Source organism: Rutilus rutilus, assembly GCF_951802725.1.
Source record: "Rutilus rutilus genome assembly, chromosome: 15".
Taxonomy (NCBI): Eukaryota; Metazoa; Chordata; class Actinopteri; order Cypriniformes; family Leuciscidae; genus Rutilus; species Rutilus rutilus.
Window position 1 is genome coordinate 27532677 of NC_140220.1, and position 19509 is coordinate 27552185.

General features: G+C 37.3%; 1 protein-coding gene across 4 annotated transcripts in view; it reads right to left on the bottom strand.

The window, feature by feature from the left end:
- The window catches only part of daam1b (dishevelled associated activator of morphogenesis 1b), a 76323-nt gene that overhangs the window by 14940 nt on the left and 41874 nt on the right, over positions 1 to 19509 (bottom strand). For 2 of the 4 annotated variants that reach the window (XM_084431497.1, XM_084431496.1), the window contains exons 3-16: positions 16089 to 16178; positions 7950 to 8021; positions 7535 to 7629; positions 5264 to 5597; positions 5062 to 5172; positions 4751 to 4854; positions 4580 to 4646; positions 4232 to 4349; positions 3398 to 3536; positions 3169 to 3227; positions 2230 to 2417; positions 1829 to 2140; positions 1115 to 1222; positions 41 to 70 (exon numbers count right to left, since the gene is read on the bottom strand). In XM_084431497.1, the coding sequence (XP_084287623.1) occupies positions 41 to 70; positions 1115 to 1222; positions 1829 to 2140; positions 2230 to 2417; positions 3169 to 3227; positions 3398 to 3536; positions 4232 to 4349; positions 4580 to 4646; positions 4751 to 4854; positions 5062 to 5172; positions 5264 to 5597; positions 7535 to 7629; positions 7950 to 8021; positions 16089 to 16178 (1827 nt within the window). The remainder of the gene's footprint in view (positions 1 to 40; positions 71 to 1114; positions 1223 to 1828; positions 2141 to 2229; positions 2418 to 3168; positions 3228 to 3397; positions 3537 to 4231; positions 4350 to 4579; positions 4647 to 4750; positions 4855 to 5061; positions 5173 to 5263; positions 5598 to 7534; positions 7630 to 7949; positions 8022 to 16088; positions 16179 to 19509) is intronic. The other 2 variants (XM_084431499.1, XM_084431498.1) reach the window with 1 other exon arrangement.

Genomic DNA, 19509 nt, shown 5'->3' on the forward strand with positions numbered 1-19509 from the left:
AGATGATGCAAAGACTATTAAGATCTGTTCAACCACTTACCTGCTTGCTGTTATTGACCATAAAGAAGTCCTAAAATGCAGGCAAGAAGCAAGGAAGATGCAGCACATGTTAGAGAGACAGAGTAGTCTAGTGAATTCAGCCAAGACAAACTCAAACAGGCATGATATGCATAATGATGACATTACATGGGTGGTGAATGGTGAGCGTGAGGGAGCATCAAAACAGAGCCTTAGGGGAGGTCTGTAAATGCAGTGTAAATGTGTGTGTGCACTATAAGATGCATGCTAGTTGATCATGAATGAAAGGTTAAAGCTTAACATCACAAGTTACTGTACCTCTCCAATTCCACCTTGACAAGTGTATCAAATCTACATGCTCCGCAATGGTAGCAGTAATTATGCGAAATAGCCACTACTGAAGGAAATAAAATCATAGTTACAACAAAGTATCGTGATTGTGAGATATAGTCACATAAAGTTAGAAAGAAAATAAATTTGATATCATTTGATACATAAAGATAAGAAATAAAGTTGCAATTGCGAGAAATAAAAATGCAATTACAATTAGATATAAATCACAATTATCTTTTAATTTCTTTTACTGTGAGAAATACACTTCCATACCATAATGCTTCAAAAGTCAATTAAATCTATAAAGTTGTGAGAATTTGATGAAATTGGAGAGGTATAATGAATATACATTTTATTGTATTAAGCATGCCTTCAAAAAGTTCTTTTAAAAGCAGCTTACAGTACTTAATGCATTGTTTAAAATTACGGTTATGATTATACAAACCCAATGAGGTCCCAACCTCCCCTCTAATTTGACTGTAAAGCCATAAGAAATGAATGTAATCGCTTTATAACTAAGTGTGTGGTTTACCAGGCGTAATGAGGACGGTTTGCCAATGTCTGCTTTTCATAGAAAGCTGCTGGTGATATCAATGCATTTTACAGTCTGCTAATTCAAACCCCATGCTCTGTGATGCAAAATTACCATGGGTAAACGTATGAATACCATGCATGAGAAACAGTAAATGCTTTGTGAGATCATCCTGGATAGAAAAAAAAAATAAAATAATGAAAACCAGAGAAAGAAGCATTGTTTAGTGACCTGTTGCCTCTGATAGGCAGAGAAGGTCTTCTCAATGTCCACCAAGTCTAGGATTTTAAAAACTTTGCTGTCGTCAACGTCTGTCCAGACTGTCCCCTCAAGCTTGTTCTGTTGGAGAGATTTTAACTCAATCACCATCCACTTTAAAGTCACTTGTTGTAAGTCACATGGTATATTTTGTTCGTTGTTAAACTAAATCTAAAGTAAATAATGCATTGAGAAGTTCAAAAATAAATCTAAAATGAAGACGAAAAAAAAAAATGCATATTAATAATCAGGAAAATAAATAAATCAACATTTTATTAAATGCTAAAATGTATAGAAAAAAAACAGATTCATGAAATTTTAAATAAATAAACTTTTTCGATGCTAAAATGTATAGATAAAACTAGATGCGTTAATTTTTTTTAAGCATTTTATTCAATGCTAAAGTAGTATAGATAAATATAGTTTCATGATATTTAAATAAATAAATAAATAAACACTAAAAAGTATATAGAAATATACATCATGAAATATACTTTTTTCATTTAACATACTATTTTTAAATCTAGTCCACTACAATCTATGACAAATGCTGAAAATTTAGGACAATTTTAACACTAATTTGTGTCACTGGACTTCCAAAAGTGTTTCTTGATTAAAAGCAGAGGCTTAAGAAACAAGATTTTCTTCTCTGACCCAGTCTGCTCCTGTAAACCATGCCAGTCTCACCTCAGAGAGCTTAGCCCAGTTGAAGGACTTGAGTGGATTGGACGGCTGAGGAATATTTTTCTTCTTCAGGGATGGTCCCATGGGACCTCCTGGCGGAGGCGGAGCTCCACCGAAAGGAGGGCGTCCAGGGGGTGGCGGGGGGCCGCCTGGGGGCGGTGGTGGAGGTGGCGGCATCGTAGCGCTGCCCGGTGGAGGAGGTGGTGGAGGAGGCATCATGCCACCAGGTGGAGGTGGAGGAGGCGGAGGGGGTAGCAGAGGTCCACCTGGAGGGCCAGGGATGGGAGGACCTCCAGGAACACTGGCTATCTGTCTCTAGATATGCAAAAAGTGATGTCTTAATTAATGTTTGCTTCTGTAAAAAGACATTTATATTGTTTTGTTTTGTGACATCATCAGCCTACCGTGCTGAGGTCATGTAGTCTGGCAGTCATTTCCGTCACCTGCTGCTTGACTAGTTTATGTTCGCCCATTTCTCTCTCTAACTTCTCTTTCATCTTATTGAGCGTCTGCATCATCTCCTCCTTCTCCTGTGTTTTCGCGTCACACTCTCGCTCCTTCTTCTCCATCTTCTGTTGAAGCTCATGGTGGTCTGCAGGACAAAGAGGTCAACGGTCAAAATTTTTGGTCACATGTCTCTACAATGAAGACGCTGCTTTCCAGCCAACTGAATCTATAAATAGGCTGCATTCAGGCGGTGTCAGAATTACCATAATTATGAGATGACATCTCAAGAGAATCAATTCGGAGCTGATGACACTCTTATTTTCAGTTAGTATTATTTAATATGGCAACGCTTACAAAGCCAAATAGATCCCATATGCATGTTGTTGTTAGAGTTTTACATTAATTCACTACATGCTGGTACGTTTTGCATGTTGTCATGATGGCGAAGGCATACAAATTACAATAAAATTTAAGTTTTAATTTATACATTTCACAAAGACGTTTTCTATTGTTGTTAAATCAAAATGGTAATTCCTAAATTAATTTATGAAAACAAGAAAGCAATGTATATAAATAATCAGCTAAATAAATAAATAAGCAAAAACAAATTATTAAACATTTTATTCAATGTAAAAAAAGTATAGATAAAAATAGTTTCATGAAATTAAAAATATAAACAAATAAATAAACATTTCATTCAATGCTAAAAAGTATATTTAAAAATAGTTTCATGATGTAATTGCAATTTATAGGTTTAACAGACATTTTCCATTATTGTTCAGTTAGAATGGTAATTCCTACATGATGTGAACGCACCAATAGTTACAGAGCAATAAATCTGGATGCAAAAACAGCCTGCTGTAAAAGAAACATCAATGTGTAGAACATATGCTGACCTTTACGCATTTTTTCCGCCTGTTCCTTCCACTGTTTCACCTCATTTTCGTTGACAAGCCTGAAGGAGGGTAAGCGATGTGATTAAAGGAAAAACTCATTATTCCAGTACAGATAATCTTGGTTTATTTGGCGCAGACTTAATGAGGGTATTAAAAAAAGCACGCTTCCTATAAATACACCACAGCAACATTTTAAAAAAAGTTGTCTGAAACAAAAAAACAAACTCACATTCGAACCACATTCTTTACATTGAAGTTTTCTAATGGCGTGACGTCAGGGTCGTGACCTTTGTCATTCTGCAGGACCATCTGTTGGACGATGCGGTCCAGGAGCAGCCAATACTGCACTGTGTTCCCACTTCTCTTATCTAAAACAAAGTGCATATTCAAACATTCCTGCATGCAGAACACTTAATGGAACACACAGACTTTTTGGGACTTTAGCTTATTCACTGTATCCCCCAGAGTTAGATAAGTCCATACATACCATTTTCATCTCTGTGCGTGCCGTAACTCTGTCTGACGCACCCACAGCTAGCCTAGCTTAGCACAAAGACTGGAGGTAAATGGCTCCAGCTAGCATACTGCTCCCAAAATAGTGCGTCAGACAGAGTTACGGCACGCACGGAGATGAAAAGGGTATGTATGGACTTATCTAACTCTGGGGGATACAGTGAATAAGCTAAAGTCCCAAAAAGTCAGCATGTTCCTTTAAAATCATTTGAACAATATTTAAAACAATGGTTAAATATATACTTGATTCTTATTGGTCAATTGTGGCATTCCGCGGTCAAATACTGTAATTTTGTACCAAAAACCAAACCGTTTTTGCATCAATGACGAGCTGTACATTATCCTATATGATATCATTTAATATTTGGTGGAAAAAGTCTGTATAGCTTATTGTTTCACTTATAAACTAAAGTCTAAACAATAAATTCCCAGCAAGAAAGAGTGGGTAAGCTATAGGACCTATTTGAAAAATATAGGATGAAAGACAGATGCGGTCACTATGTCACAATGGGGAAAGAGATGATATTAGGAGGGACAGGTAGGCACTCACGAGGCATGAGCAGGCAATGATGAAGAATAGACATAAAGTGCGGATATGCATCTGTGTGGGCCAGCTTCTTCCGTACAAGCTCAAAAACCTGTGTTGCACTTTTTGTGTCTATATGCATCTGGAAAAAAAAATAGACAAATTTCATACAATAATGTTAAGTCACAGGATATTTTATTTTAAATATACATCTTTTAATTAAAATAATACATAATTATTAAAAATAATTATATTATAGAAATATAAAAATGATCATATTTATACATAATATATAATAAAACAAATTATTATATATATATTTTTTTATATATATATATATTTTTATGTTACGTTATGTTTTGATCTACTCACAGACTCAAAGCGCCTGGATAACGTGAGCTCATCATCATTTCTCAGCATCTCAAAGTAATCCAAATGCCTAAGGACACACACAAAAAAAGAGATGCAGCAAAGTCAAAAAGCTCAAATTTGCTGGATAAGACTCAACAACAAATGTAAATTTAGCAGCAATGTGGACTTTACCTGTCTAATGTGGAGTTTTCATGTGACCTGAGTTTATCAATGATGGGCTGAATCCCCAACATGAGGAACTCGTATCGCAAATGAACCCGGAACTCAAGGCTGGCCTACAGGATAATTGAAGAACCACTTGATGAACTTGGGTTTTTATACACAACACGTTCTTAAAGGTGAACTATTGGGTGAAATATTCCTTTAAGAACAAATAGGAGTTATTTCGGTAGATGTTTACAGTGGAAAGCACAGATCTGGTCAAAGAGTAAATTAAGATGTGTTCAAAACTGGCGAGTGTGAAAACAGCCTAAATGTCTTACTTCTCCAGCTCCTTGGCTTAACACAGCGTTGATGAAGGACATAATGGCCGTTTTCAGGCTGACCTCGTCCCTATACCGCCCTGTACTCTTGTCCAGATCATTCAGCAATGTCTGTGACAAAAAAGACATAATTGGATTAGCATTTATCCTGATACGTACTCTCTTGATACTTGGCTTTTAGGTTGTAAACAAAATAGCCCACCTGAAATCGTGTGCGCTCACAAGAGAACTTCTGATAGTGCAACATGGCCTCCAGAATCTTCTTGTGGCCTCCCGGCACTAAACACACAGCACCCATGATCTCCAGCACCGCCACTTTGGTCTTGATGTTCTCGGTGGCCAGACTCTGAGCGATGATGTTGATGCTCTCGGTGTGAGAGAGCACGTGTGCGCGACCCTGGGAGTTGTTCATTAGGGCTTTGATGCAGCCGATGAGGGAAGTGTGGATCTGTGACTCGGTGGTCTCGTAATCCATGCTCTTCAAAAAGTTCAGGATGCACGTCAGGCCGTCCAGATCAATGAACCTTGTTACAAACCTATGAGGAATACATTCAGCTGTTCGTTAAGGATCTTTCTCACTCATATTAAATTGTATAAGCAATGACAAAAAAGCGCTTTCATTTTAAAGGTGTCATATCATACATGTTTTCAAAATGTATTTATTTTCCCAGATGTCAACTTATGTTTTCAATTTATAATATTTTCAAAAGTTAATCATGTTTTTTAATTTATAATGTTTTTTACTTATAAAAGATCTATGAACAACAAGCAGTGACCAAAATTGACATCTTCACCCTATATGGTGATATTGCGTAGTTGTGCTTGGAGTCAATTGTTTTGTTTGTGATATTACAATGAAACATGCTAAACTGTACAGACTTCATTTTTGGCAAGGCAAAGAAATTATTAACACATGGAAAAACAACAGAGAAACAACAAAATATTAATACCTGATAATTGTGCTCTAGTCAATGTATGCTTTTTCCTGTGAGCTTTTAGTTTTTCTATGCATTTTTTGCACAGTACAAAAAAACCTGTAGCTGTAGTTTGCCCCTTTATTGCCAAATAACTTTGTCAGATAAATACCTTATTAAAGTTTAGTGTTTTGTTCCTCCCTCATAATTAAAATATTTAAAAAATAATAACTATTTTCCTCATATGGTTGATGGTTTAATCAAGCTTGTAGGGTCATTAAAAACAAATCTCTAAACCAATCCCCTCTGGACTTCATTTTTGGCCACTACTGTATATACAAAAAAATTAGATGGTAATTTCTGAAAACGTTATATCAAAAGAACAGTAAAAATAATAATAGTCTCTGTAATCTCTGTATTTTTGTTTATAAGCAAAAGTAAAGAGATATGATGGGGAGAAGATGGTGCAATGGCATTGCCACACGACATGGGCTGGATTCAAACCCTCATTAAATTTGCAACATGAACACCACAACTCAATGTGACTGGAGTATGTGTGCTAACCGCTAGGCCATGTCTTCGAAAACAATTAGTACATGTGAAAATGATCAACTCCACAGGGAGGTGACGAATGCGAAAAAATATATCACATCAGTAACTAGACTGATTTATGGCCCCTATAAAACACTTGACTTTAAATACAATTGCCAAAACTGTGAAAGGAATGACTTGATATGTAGCCTGAACGTTATTAGGCACAAAGAGGGTCGGAGTGTTTTGACCCGAGCCCTGCAGAGGTCAGTGCTGATGACCTGACCTCAGGATCAAATGGGCAGAGCAGGACCCACTGATCAAACGCAAGTGCCTGTGAGCATGTGTGTTTGATGAAAGTAATCTCATTTGCATAATGAGAACCAAAACACCATAAGGGAAGCGTTTGTTTAATAAGAGAGTGAGGTACTTGCCAATGGAAAAGTTAATGACGTGTTAAATAAAACATTGCCTTAAGACAGCTGTGCATAGCTTCAAGTCAATAATGTCAAAAAAAAAAAAAAAATTTGAAATTGAATATGGACCATTTAAGATATAAAGTGGACAAAAATATATGTTTACACATCTGTTCAAAATGTGGGGTTTGTAAGATTTTTTTAATGTTTTTGAAAGAAAGGCTGCATTTATTGGATCAAAATTGCATTACATTAAAAACAGTAATATTGTGAAATATTATTACAATTAAAAATAACGATTTTCTATTTCAATATATTTTAAAATGTAATTTATTTCTGCTAAATCTAAATGCTAAATCTGAATTACTCCAGTCTTCACTGTCACATGATCCTTCAGAAATCATTCTAACATGCTGCATTTCTTATTGTTATCAAAATTGAAAACAGCACTTTGTAACATTTTATCTTTAATGTACTTTTTGACCAATTTAATGCATCCTTGCTGAATAAAAAGTATTCATTCTTTCAGACCCCACACTTTTAAACCATAGTGTTACACTTAAAACCATATTTACACATAAATGTCTTGACATTATAAAAAACATAGCAGACCTCATGGGTTGTGTTCGCAGTGCCGTTTTAAGGCTTTCAATGGTCTTGTTGCGTTCCTCCTCTTCTTCCTTCTCCAAGGCCAACAGAGTCTTCCTCTGCACAATAAAATGAGAAGCCATGCTCACACTAGAAGCGCATGTTAGCCAGCTAAGATGTACATCTCTAAGCACTGATACATGTCATGTATTTTAACGCCACAATGCAGAATTGGAATGTAACATGTATAATATATAGTTAGGCTGTGTGTCCACCAAAGTATATATATATATATTTATTTTTTTCAAGGCTAGCATATTTTTTTGTTTTCGAGCTGGTTAAAACACTTTAGTGGACACACAGCCTAAGGGTAACCACTAAGAGCTCCAATAACCATTGTTTAAAAAAAAGAAAAAGTCTTCAAAAATGACATACTTACAGCTGCCATTGAATTGAGCTGGTCAATGTAGTACTCTGGCCAGCTAGTAGCACCTTTATTCTCCTCTGTTTCCTGAGAGAGAAATACAAATGTATTAAAAAGGCACAGAAATAACTAACTTTACCTTTAAATTATGTCTTCAAAACATTTATCTAAGCATGTCAGCATGAGTTTATTGAAAAACAACGTCAACACGGCTCTTGTTTTCACTTCCAGCACACACCATTAATCCACACTGTCTTCTGCATGATGCCTATCAGAGTGCACACAACAGGAACATGACACTGGGAATAGAGGAATGTGAAACAACATATCGGGAATGAGCTGGGAAGGAAAACGTGGTTTCGGAATGTTATTGGGAATGACATAATTTGGACGCTTCAGTGGGAATGAGACGTTCCTAACTCTGCGGCAATGAAAAATTATCTTTATCTTGAAAATGATCTTATTTTGATACCGGCCAGTTGAGTGAAACCAAATATTCAGCTGACAAAAGTGTGAATTGGCTTATCTGCGAGGCATTTATTTAGTCGTTGCTATTTTTTTCCCTTTTTTCAATGGCAATACCTTTTATTTCTTTATTTCTTTGGTTTTCTTTTCTTTTTCTTTGCATAATTTCTCTTTGTAGTTTGAAGCTGGTATTTAACCAAAGTATCTGTATATTCATTGCTTACTATTATATGTAACCAAAGCAGATAAAAAATGCAATAAGATTCACACAGCATATATTCCCAGGTGAACCTCACCTCCCCCCGACACGTACACACTTTCCCAAACATACCGACTCAGAAAAAGCAGATCTGAAACAGAACATCACGCTCAAAGCACTGGCAGAAATAGCACAGGCTTTAAGTAGGCCAGCAGAGATTCACAGACGCTAGAGAACAGATTGAGCCAATGCCACATTAGCTGAAAACGCAGTAAGATTCAGAAGAAAAGCAGGAAAGCAGAAAGCTACGCAGGGAGTAATGAATCAAAAACGAGTGGAACTTGTGAAGTGTGACAGCTTCCCTCTCAAAACAAGCACGGGCTGCCCGCACAGCCACTAATAAGTAGTTTAATTGTATATCGTGTTCACCGAACACACTGGAAAGGAAAAAAATCTGGCATAGCAATGAGCTTCTTGCAGCAACTGCGTGGGATGTTTCACACCCGGCTCTGCCAAGCCTTTTGGGAGATGATGGCACCTCACAAACGGGCATCTGTCGGGATAAACGGGGAGTCTTGAATGCCGGCCTGGAGACCGGTGAACTTCCACCGTCCTGCATATTTCTCCTCAACTCCCCACTCACCATTTGGCCTTAATGAGCAAAGCATTAACGTGGATCTTTGGCAGGACTCCTTCTCATGCTGTGAAGGACTTCCCTCTGCCCTCTTCCCATGAGCACTTCATTCTCAGACAGACATGTCATAATGACTGTGATATTGTTGGCTGAGGTCGGTTCGGAGAGGCGCTCTTTCTAAGAACCATCGATGCTTCAATGTGTTCAGTTCACATAATTACTATCTCACGAAATCTGTTAAGAGGAAGATGAATCAGCGTAAAGATCTGCAAATATCAACAGATAAAAATGATCAACAAACTGAGTGAGATTGCATTTAAACTGCATTGCTAAAAATAAGCACCAACAATTACCTGAACAAGAATTGTTCAATTGTCGCATAGCTTTCAAGTGAGAATTTCCAGGTTGTTATCTGCATATATTTTGGGATATCACATAAATATGCTGGATAAAAACAGCAAAAAAAAAAGTCCTGTTCCCACCAAAATTTATGTTCTGCATGAAAATTCGGTCAGATTTTTGCATGAAATTTGTCTGTTCAGATCAATGTGTACAAAATTCAGCAGACCGGCGGTATTTCACTCTCTGACAGTAGGTGGCGCTTTTAAAAAAGTAGAAATACCCCGACTGCCCCTGTGCACAGAGCAGCGCCATTTCTGACACTCATAGAGAGGAAAGGAAGTAAAACAGTATTTACATGTTTTCAAGCAGTTTATATATTTTTTTTATTCACTACGGTGTTCCTCAAACAACACCAAATACAACATTATAGAGACAAGAGAGTCAGATCGGGATTCTTCCTCTGCTATTTACTGTCACTTAAAAAAAAAGTCTGTCCGTGAGCGCCACCAAGTTGTAGTTTTATGTAACAGCAGCAGTAGTGTGTGCATGTGACTAAAAGCGTAAATCTTATTGGCTGGCCAGATTTTTCACAGTGTGTTGAAAAGAGATTAGGACATCTGAAGAAAAAAAACAGCGCACAAATGTCGACAAATATAAATACATATTTTATTCAATGATAATAAGACATGCATATATATGCAAATGTGTGTGTGAATTAAAATGGAAATTTTGATAGAAATGCTGCTTTGTTGGTAAATAAATGTTTGCAATATTCTGATTTGTTGATTAAATTCACAAATCGGAGGGAAACTGTCAATGTTGACTTCAGCCCTACAGGTCTAATCTTTCACATCTGCCAGACAGCGATGGGTCAGAGATTAACTCTGCTCATTTGAACCCACTTGTCTATGTATTTGTTGGATCACCGCCCAAGGAACTCAGGCGAAAAGCTTGATAGCCCCTGACTTAGAAAAAACAAAACAAGATCAAGACTCTTCCTCTTCTGTCCATCCACCATTAACTATTTTTTTTTATAAAAACACTGAATGCTTCAGCAAAGAGAGAGTAAGATTACAACGGCATCCATTTATTTTGTAGTGATCAGAAAGCTCTGATTACAAATGTTTATTTCTCCACAATGGGGACAATTGAGGCAACTCGGATTAATATCTACACTGACTATTCTTAATGATCCTTTGCCAGGAGCAGGACAGCTGATACTGTACCTGGAGCTTTTGTCTTGAGCCAGGAGAGCTTGCACACCTGAGTGCATTGAGACATTTAGATCAGGGCGCAGGTGAATAATCACTGTGCTCAACACACCGTACAGAAGGAGATGTCAGCAAAACAGTTTGGGAATCAAAGTTAAAATAGTCCTCGCCCTTCACAGGGGTTATAAGAGCCCTATACTTCTGTTACCCTTCCCTTCCAGAAGCACTAAGAGACAAAAAAAATTACTTTCATGACTTAGAGGCCATTTTGTACACATTTTTAGTTATAAATTTTGTGTTTTCCTTGAAGTGCACAGTCATAGATTTGCACGGCCATTTTTAAGCCATCCCTCTGACCTTCAGAATTGAATACGTTTGAAACCATTTGCTACTTTGACACCAAGCTTTTGAATGATGGTGTATCTTTAAGACTACATGTAAATGATCTCTGATGTTGCCGGGAGATTTTTGTGTCATAATTTGGTTTTTCATTCTCAACCTGCCACTTAGAATTACTTTTTGTTTGTTTTGTAATGAGCAACTGCACACGTATGCTCTCTGGCCTGGAATGCAGGTTTGCTGTCTTGACAAAAATGTGTTTTTTTTTACAGCCCCGTCCTGCAATTACTGCCTATTCTTCAATGTTCACTTTTATCTAACCAGATCAAAGAAAATACGAATCCTCATTATGACACCTTTATAAAATAATGTTTTAACTTTAGAACTCAGATGAAAGCAATTCAGGCGAGTTTGGGGGATGTCAGTTTTAGAGGTTAGCATTCTCTGGTCAAGTAATAACACATTTTCTGGTTTGTGCTCCGTCACGTCATTTGATATCATATGAGAGATGTCAGACAGTCACCTTTGACTCACCTTGTTAAGCTCAGTGTTGAACCTGTGATCAGATTGCAACCGGTTTAGCAGCTCTGGCTGATAACTACCAATCAACGTCCTATACAGTATGAGCTTATGGACTGTCAAACAAGTCAAATATTTCAAAAATTGCTGTTTTTTCTTCTTCTATTAATCAAAGAATCCTGAAGAATATATATTATGGTTTAAAAAAAATTAAGCAGCACAACTGTTTTCAACATTGCTAAAAATAAGAAATGTTTCTTGAGGACCAAATCTTCTGAAAGATCATGTTGTTACACTGAATTACTGGAGAAATGTCATTTAGCTTTGCCACCACAGGAATAAATTACATTTTAAATAGAAAAGTCATTTTAAATTGTAATAATGTTTCACAATACTACTGGATCTTTGATCAAATAAATGCAGCCTTGTGTAAATTAACACTAATATGGAATAAAGCTGGTATATATTTATTGATTTTAATATTAATATCATTACTTGATGAGAAAAAAAATGATACTAAGATGATTTAAAGATTAAATTATTTTCTATAAATTAATTGTTTATTATGGAATTAACTGCATAAATTAATATTTAAAGTCCCTGTAAAGTCAAAATTAAGTATGTGTTCTGAGTTTGTCATACCACCGAAAAATGTGTTATTAGCCACCCAGCCCAATTTCAATGATTAAAAAAGCCGCCAAGTAAATAAAATAAGCTATCAAAATCTCGAAAAAATGAGCAGTAGTCTCAGCTCTCAAACGCTGGGGGCGTGTCCGCTGGCTGCGCTGAAACCACGCCCACTCGCGGGAAATATGACTCGCGCACAGCTCGTGCATGTCGGCGCGACGGGAGGATGAAGGCCGAAGCGGACAGCGGGAGATAGTCGGTTCGGCCCCATTCACCAGTAACAGCGGATTATCAGTGAATTCCAGTTGTCTCCAACGAAAGTAAACTATCCTGATCTCTACAGAGGCGGTGTGGTGGTGATCATCAGCTCTCCATCAAGGTAACGTTAGCTCTTCTCAAGATAAATCCACCTCCTCTTGATATGATCATTTTTCGGAAATTTAAATAAGGACACCGATCTGTTTTCTAAGTGATTGCATCCAGTGAATACGCATTTACATGACGAAGGCATAGCCAGAGCCGTGGGCATAGTAGCTAGCAAACTGTAGGCTGTCTGATAGTAACTCGCGATTGAGCGATAGGCTTAGTGACTCCGTGCGTCATCAAGTAGGGGCCCAATCAAGCTCAGGGGGTCGCAGTGCGTCATCGAGCCCCCGTTTTAGCCCCGCCCAAAAAATCCGGCTCACAGCAAGGGTGAAAAACTGTTAAACGGTCTAACTCCACAATTTAGTACTTCACAGTTCTCAGTCTTTGTAACATGTTTTAGCAATACATTTCTAGCACTTATAATGTGTTTAGAATTTTTTTGTAGAATTGCCTTTACAGGGACTTTAAGATATGAGTCATGTATTAACACATTAAAATTACATCTTGTTTGTGTCAAAATCAAGATGTCCACACCTTATTGATACATGGAAAGAGAAGGTAATGAAAGAGATGACTGGTGTGAATTTCCCAGGGTTGACAGACCCATCAAAAGCTCCCGGCTCTTGCAGATAACATAATCTGCACCTGCAAATGGAGGCCTTCCTGTTTGCTTTGGACCAACCACGGCTTCCCTTATCCGTCCACCCTCCTATCCCAGACCGAAGCCCTAGGGAAGAGCGCCAAGTCCCTGTTTTACTAGTCCCAGACTGGGCACTGTGCTGAGTCTGCATGAATGCTGCTGCACAGCCACGGGCAGTCTCACGACAGACATATTCTTCCTTAATCTCATCCATCCGCTCACCGTCTTAAATCTTTTTCATTAGTTCCATGTGTTGGATCGTGGAGCATGACCTCCTGATGCAAGTAGAGCTAAATCAAATGTGGCTGACAGACACTTATCAAAACACAGAAACGGCATCCCAATCGGGCCAACTGCTGCGCTTCCAAAAAACAGGATCAGAAAGCAGGTCATTTACAAAACATTTATAAAAATCCTTCTCGTCACTTAATAACTAGAAGTCAAAAGACAATTTTGAGCGCCCTACTTCACGTCATGGCCTCTTTCGGCTCAGTGTCCCATGACAATGAGGAATTAGGTCTGTAATTGGGACACAGCATATGTGGCTATACAGGAATAGATGTAATGGCCAGACAGATGGTCAACCTGTAACCAATACCAGCTTTTGAACCACTACAATTCATAGATAAGGACGTCTAAGAAAAATCCCAGTGGGGCACTTTCTTTTAATGCATCATATGGTTTATTGAAGCAAAAAAGAAAAAGAAAAAAACTCTCCACATCACATATCCAGAGAATAGAAAAAAATCATGCACATAGTAGAATTACAGCATTACAATAAATGTCCAGATTGTTCAACCCAATATTTAATCTTCTTGATGCTGCTCTTCGGCGCTCCATTACACACTGCTCTATTTGTTGTTTGGATGGGAAAAAAAAAGTTTTAAAAGTAGGTTGATGATTGAGATTGACAAGTTGACAACCAGCTCAAACGAGGGGCCTTACTGTTCACAGAAGACGAGTGTGAATTCCAACGCAATGCTTTAGTTTTAGCAGTGCATGGTAAGATGCAAGTAGCCAAACATTTAATAAATTGATTTCTTCACGACTACAATTAGACCTAGAATTATTACTTTTTTTCATCCCTTAAATTTAATTCCTTTAAATAAATCTACACTTGTGCACATCTGACCAACACTGTACTATCCAAGTTGAGGTGTCATATTTGTCATGTGACCTACAATGTCGTCAGCCACATTGCTGTTCATTGAAATTTAAAATGCCAGCATGAACACAGTGCGTCCTAAGTGTATTCATTACACATGCATAATTAAAGAACAGATGTTAGAGACAGTTTTATTAAATACAGCACAAAATAGCCCGTTTCAAATGCAGCTACAGTCTGCTTACTGAGTTGCAATGGGTCTTTACGCTTCAGTGTGAACATTTAACTTAGAACAAACAGTTTATAGACCTGCAGGATTTCGCCACTTCAGTGTGCTTTCTATCACCCTGACTGTATTGCTGTCACATCACTGGCAGGTAACCACTGACCACCCACTGTCTTTGGCTGTGTATGTGCGCCAGGTTTCAGTGCTCATGCTGTCTTCAGTTAAACACATGGATTCACATCAGAAGAACAGGCTGGCAGGACTTATGTTTGTGGCATCATGGAGGGTTTGATGTCATTTTAAACACCACCCACCCCTCCAGCGTTTCTCTGCTCTCTGAGCTCCATTAGGTCATGGAGGATAAATGGTATGACTTGGCCTCACCGTATCAAGCATTCCTAAACACGCAGCGATGTCCAGTATAAATGAATAAGTGTGATTTCATAAAATAGGATTTGCTTTTTAACAAAACATTAGCTGACAGAATCAAGCGGTGGGAACAGCAGATCCATGTGATGACCTCGTCTATGGCAAATGTTCAAAATACAACAAGGACATAGTAAATTCCTCCATTCCCATCACAAACTAATCAAGTCTAACGCCTTTTCTTGAAGTTGGTGAACTCATCTTGCATGGCTTAACAGTATGGCATAGGGCCAATGTCTAATGTTAACCATAACCATAGTTATCTATTAACATAGCAGAATAAAATGTCCAGCTATTATTGCAAATCAAAAACCTAATAGTATTTGTTCTAACTTTATTTTATAAAGAAGGCTTGGCATTTAATAAAAAAGGCTAATAAATGTAAATAACATTTGAGAAAAGAAAGTTAAATGAAATGCATGTTTATCTAAAATGCAAATTGTGGTAGCTTTACTGGCCAAACCAGGCTAACAAAAAAAAACAACCCAAAAAACAGTATTTCTCAAGCAGAAAATACCTCCTCATTTACCTTAAAAAAATCTCGTCTCATCTCGTGAGTCACCATTTTTTTTAGTTCTCAGATGATGAAAGTAACGCCTAAAGAAACAGACTGACACACTGCCAAATTCTCTCCGCAGTAACAAACTGGATATCCTGAAGTGCAGCATGTACTTTGTTTCAGGTCGCTTTGGTAAGAAAGAATCTGCTAAGAACATAATGTAAGAGAAAGTCTCTTCATCTTGTCTTTAAGAAGTCTAAATGTCCACTTATCCTAAAGTTCTGCTGGCAAGTAATTAATAATGAAGAGATAAATGGAAACATTTAATAGATTAGCCATTTTTAAAGCAGGGAAAGTGAAGATAATGGGCATTAAGTCAGAATCCTTTCTCTTTCAGACAGAGGGGTGATTACGTCAAGCTATTTGATATATGAGATGTTTAAACACCGTTCTGACAGGATGACAGTGTAATCTGGTGCACTGAACTTTCAACTGAGGATGATAGGGAAAACACCCACACACACACAAAAAAAAGGCCTAATGTTGGAAGTCTAACCTTCTTCTTGCTGCAGTATATCTGCCATTTCTTTTCTGCTGGTAAGGCAAACATGGCCTCTCTGTGCTTCTCTGTGAGGTCCAGCTCATCCTGAATGAAAGAAAAAGACAGAAAGAAGACAGATTAGATATTTTTGAACCTGGACATGGCAAAAACAAACTGTAAATCCCTTGAGGCAGGGTCAATATCCACCCACAAACCAATGATAACAGCATGTGGAAACCACAGAATGTTTTTTTTTTTAAACTTTCTCCCTACCCACAAATACTTTCTTCCCATCCTCCAGCAGAGAGGACACAGAGGAAACTGACAGAAAAAGAAGAAAACGTCTGTGATAGAAGACTAAGTGGTGATTTGCACTGCAGACCTGGTGAAATGACATTTCTTTCCACTGTATACTTGTATATGGTTGGAATGATAATAAATCAAAGTTGACTTGAACTTTGCTTGACTTGAGTTTGAAAAACACAAAGGATATGTATCATATGGATTACACTGGATATATCTCAGTTAATAGAAGTTTTTTCTAAACTAATGAAAATGTCAATGCTTGTTTTAGAATCAAATTATATATATTCATGCATGCCAGGGTTGTGTGAGTCATTTGTACACACACTAACGTCTCTTTTTGTTGTTGTGAAAAAAATGAATCACCGTTTCCATAAAAATATTAAGCAACACAACTGTTTTCAACTGATAATAATTACAAATTCTTTAGCAGCAAATCATCATATTAGAATGATTTCTGAAGGATGATGTGACACTGAAGAATGGAGTAATGATGCTGAAAATTCAGCCTTGCCGTCAAATTACATGTTAATACATATTTTAATAGAAAACAATTATTTTAAATTGTAATAATATTTCACAATATTAGATTTTGTTGAATTTATGTCAATTGTAATTCAGTAAATCCCTCTGTCACTGACTCTGATTTCATTCAAATTCATCAAAATTCATTGTGAATTCTGCTCAATCCTGTTGGAAACACTAAAGGACTGACGAGTGAACAATCAACGGCTTTGGCAATGAAAGTACTACATATAAACTTCTGCCACTTGTAATTTCCTTTTTGTTTCGTCCTTGAAATAGCAGTACACCACAACAATCACTGTGTTGTGGTTTGTCCTCCACAGTTGGTGTAGGTTTCCACAAAGAAAGCCCTGGTTTGTTTGTTAGCTGCTCTCGACATGGGAGTCCCATGCGAACTAACGATTCCACTGTGATTTTCCACTTGCACACACACAAACAAAAATATTCATATTACAATGTATACAGAACAGCAATCCATTCACTGAAACATGCAACTGAATCAGTGTACAATCAGACACTTTCATGACATGAGGGTGTTTCCATCATAAAGCACCATTCTCTTGTCCTCCAGGGACACAAAATGGCAAGATTTTCCCATAGTCTCCTATAGTGAATGTAAAATAATTGTTAAAGGTTATATGTAAACAATTACTGCATTCATGTTTTTGAAAAAAGTCTGTTATATTCACCAAGGTTGCATTTATTTGATCAAAAATACAGTAAGAACGGTAATATCGTATATATTTTAAAATAACCCCAGTGTAAAATGTATCTGAAATACTTTATTTTATGCTAAGTATACTACAAATACATTTCATATTTATGTACTTATTATAAATACCCTGCAATTGTACTCTTGGTATACTAAATTGATATACTTAAAGTCTGCTAAATTGGAACAACTAATTTTGTATTTAATGCACTTTAGATTTCCGGAAATAGTGCCATAACTAAAGATTTACTTAAGTATATTTGTTTGTGCTAAAGTGGAACTAGTGCAAGTAGCACTTTAGGTTCACTTTAAATATCTTGCATTTAAAGACTAATATTATGCATTGATCAAACTGTCCTTATGATATTAAACACATTTTAAGGCTTAATATTAAGAAATGTAAAGTTTTCAAGTCTCAGAGATATGTCAGTAAATATGTTAATGGTTTGTAGTCTACTTAGTATGAAATAAATGTATTTTACTAATAATGATATGCTCACTGAATATAAACCCAATAGATCACTCAGATCATTAGGATCATATCAGCTAGAAATACCAAGGGTTCACTCTAAGCATGGCGAATCTGCTTTTAGCTACTATGCCAGCCGCAGCTGGAACCAGCTTCCAGAGGAGATCAGACGTGCTCCTACAGTAATCACATTCAAATCCAGACTCAAAACACTTCTGTTTAGCTATGCATTTACTGAATGAGCACTGTGCCGCTGTTCGTCCGACTGTTTGTACTGTACTGTACTGTATTTTATTTTTCTAAACTGTTTTAATTATTCTTATTCCTTTTTATTATTTAAATTTCTTCTATGTAAAGCACTTTGAATTGCCATTGTGTATGAAATGTGCTATATAAATAAACTTGCCTTGCCTTGCCTATCACACATCAACAACTGCACACATTATAGTGGAAAAGGACATAGCTTCAACAGTCAAAGTTGATTGAATTTGAGCTCTCCAATCTGAAGTGGACCATATTCAAGGAACAGATCCACCATCGATCAGTCCATTTCAGCAGCAGAAGCTAATAAAGAGTCTGCTCAGCGGACATCTCTCACTGTAAATCCCTGCATGTAATGCTACTCAGAGATCTGCCTGCCAAAACTGGTAATGGCTTCCTGTCTGGCAGCTCTTGGTGACAGTGATGTCCCTGATGCTCCACAGGGATGCAGGAGAGAGGAAGAGCTGCTGTTCCTCTCATCCGGCCTGGTGTCTCTTCTATCTCTCGTGTTCCTGAGAATCCCCCTGCTTTTAACGGAAACGAGCTGCACAGTCAGCAGAAGTCTAGACATCCCCGGCACATAAGCATGAAGAAAATACGCATACAGTGTCTCATTACAGTCAAGGGCAGCCAGACTATAACCAGGATGTTCCATTCATGCAGAAAACCACACCTTGCCTTATCTGAACCCAACACGCCACATCAAGCCCCAGCATCCAGTCACAGAACAAACATTAAAGCCTGGGCCACGTGCATCAATCCATCAATGCTCTATACCAATCCTTTCAGCACTCAAAATTAGGAAAATGTCCACTGTAGAACAGGAACTCTCTAGTGTAGACTATACAGTAAGTCATTGAGCTGTCAAATCAACTCTTGATTAAAATAAACTTGCACTATAATGGAGAATACAGTAGGATAACTCTCAGATTACACCAATGAAAAGAGTTTAAGTAAAAGGGGTCATTTATTATACAATTTACACTATAATGGTGTATTAAAGCCATAAACCGCATTATCTGTCTTCATGGTTTAAACAGATGTTAAAGGGATAGTTCAACTGAAAATGAAAGGTCTGTCATTATTTACGCTCCAAACCTGTATGATGGATCTTTCTTGGATCCAAAGAACACAAAAGTAGAAATTTGGAAAAATGTGCTGGTCCC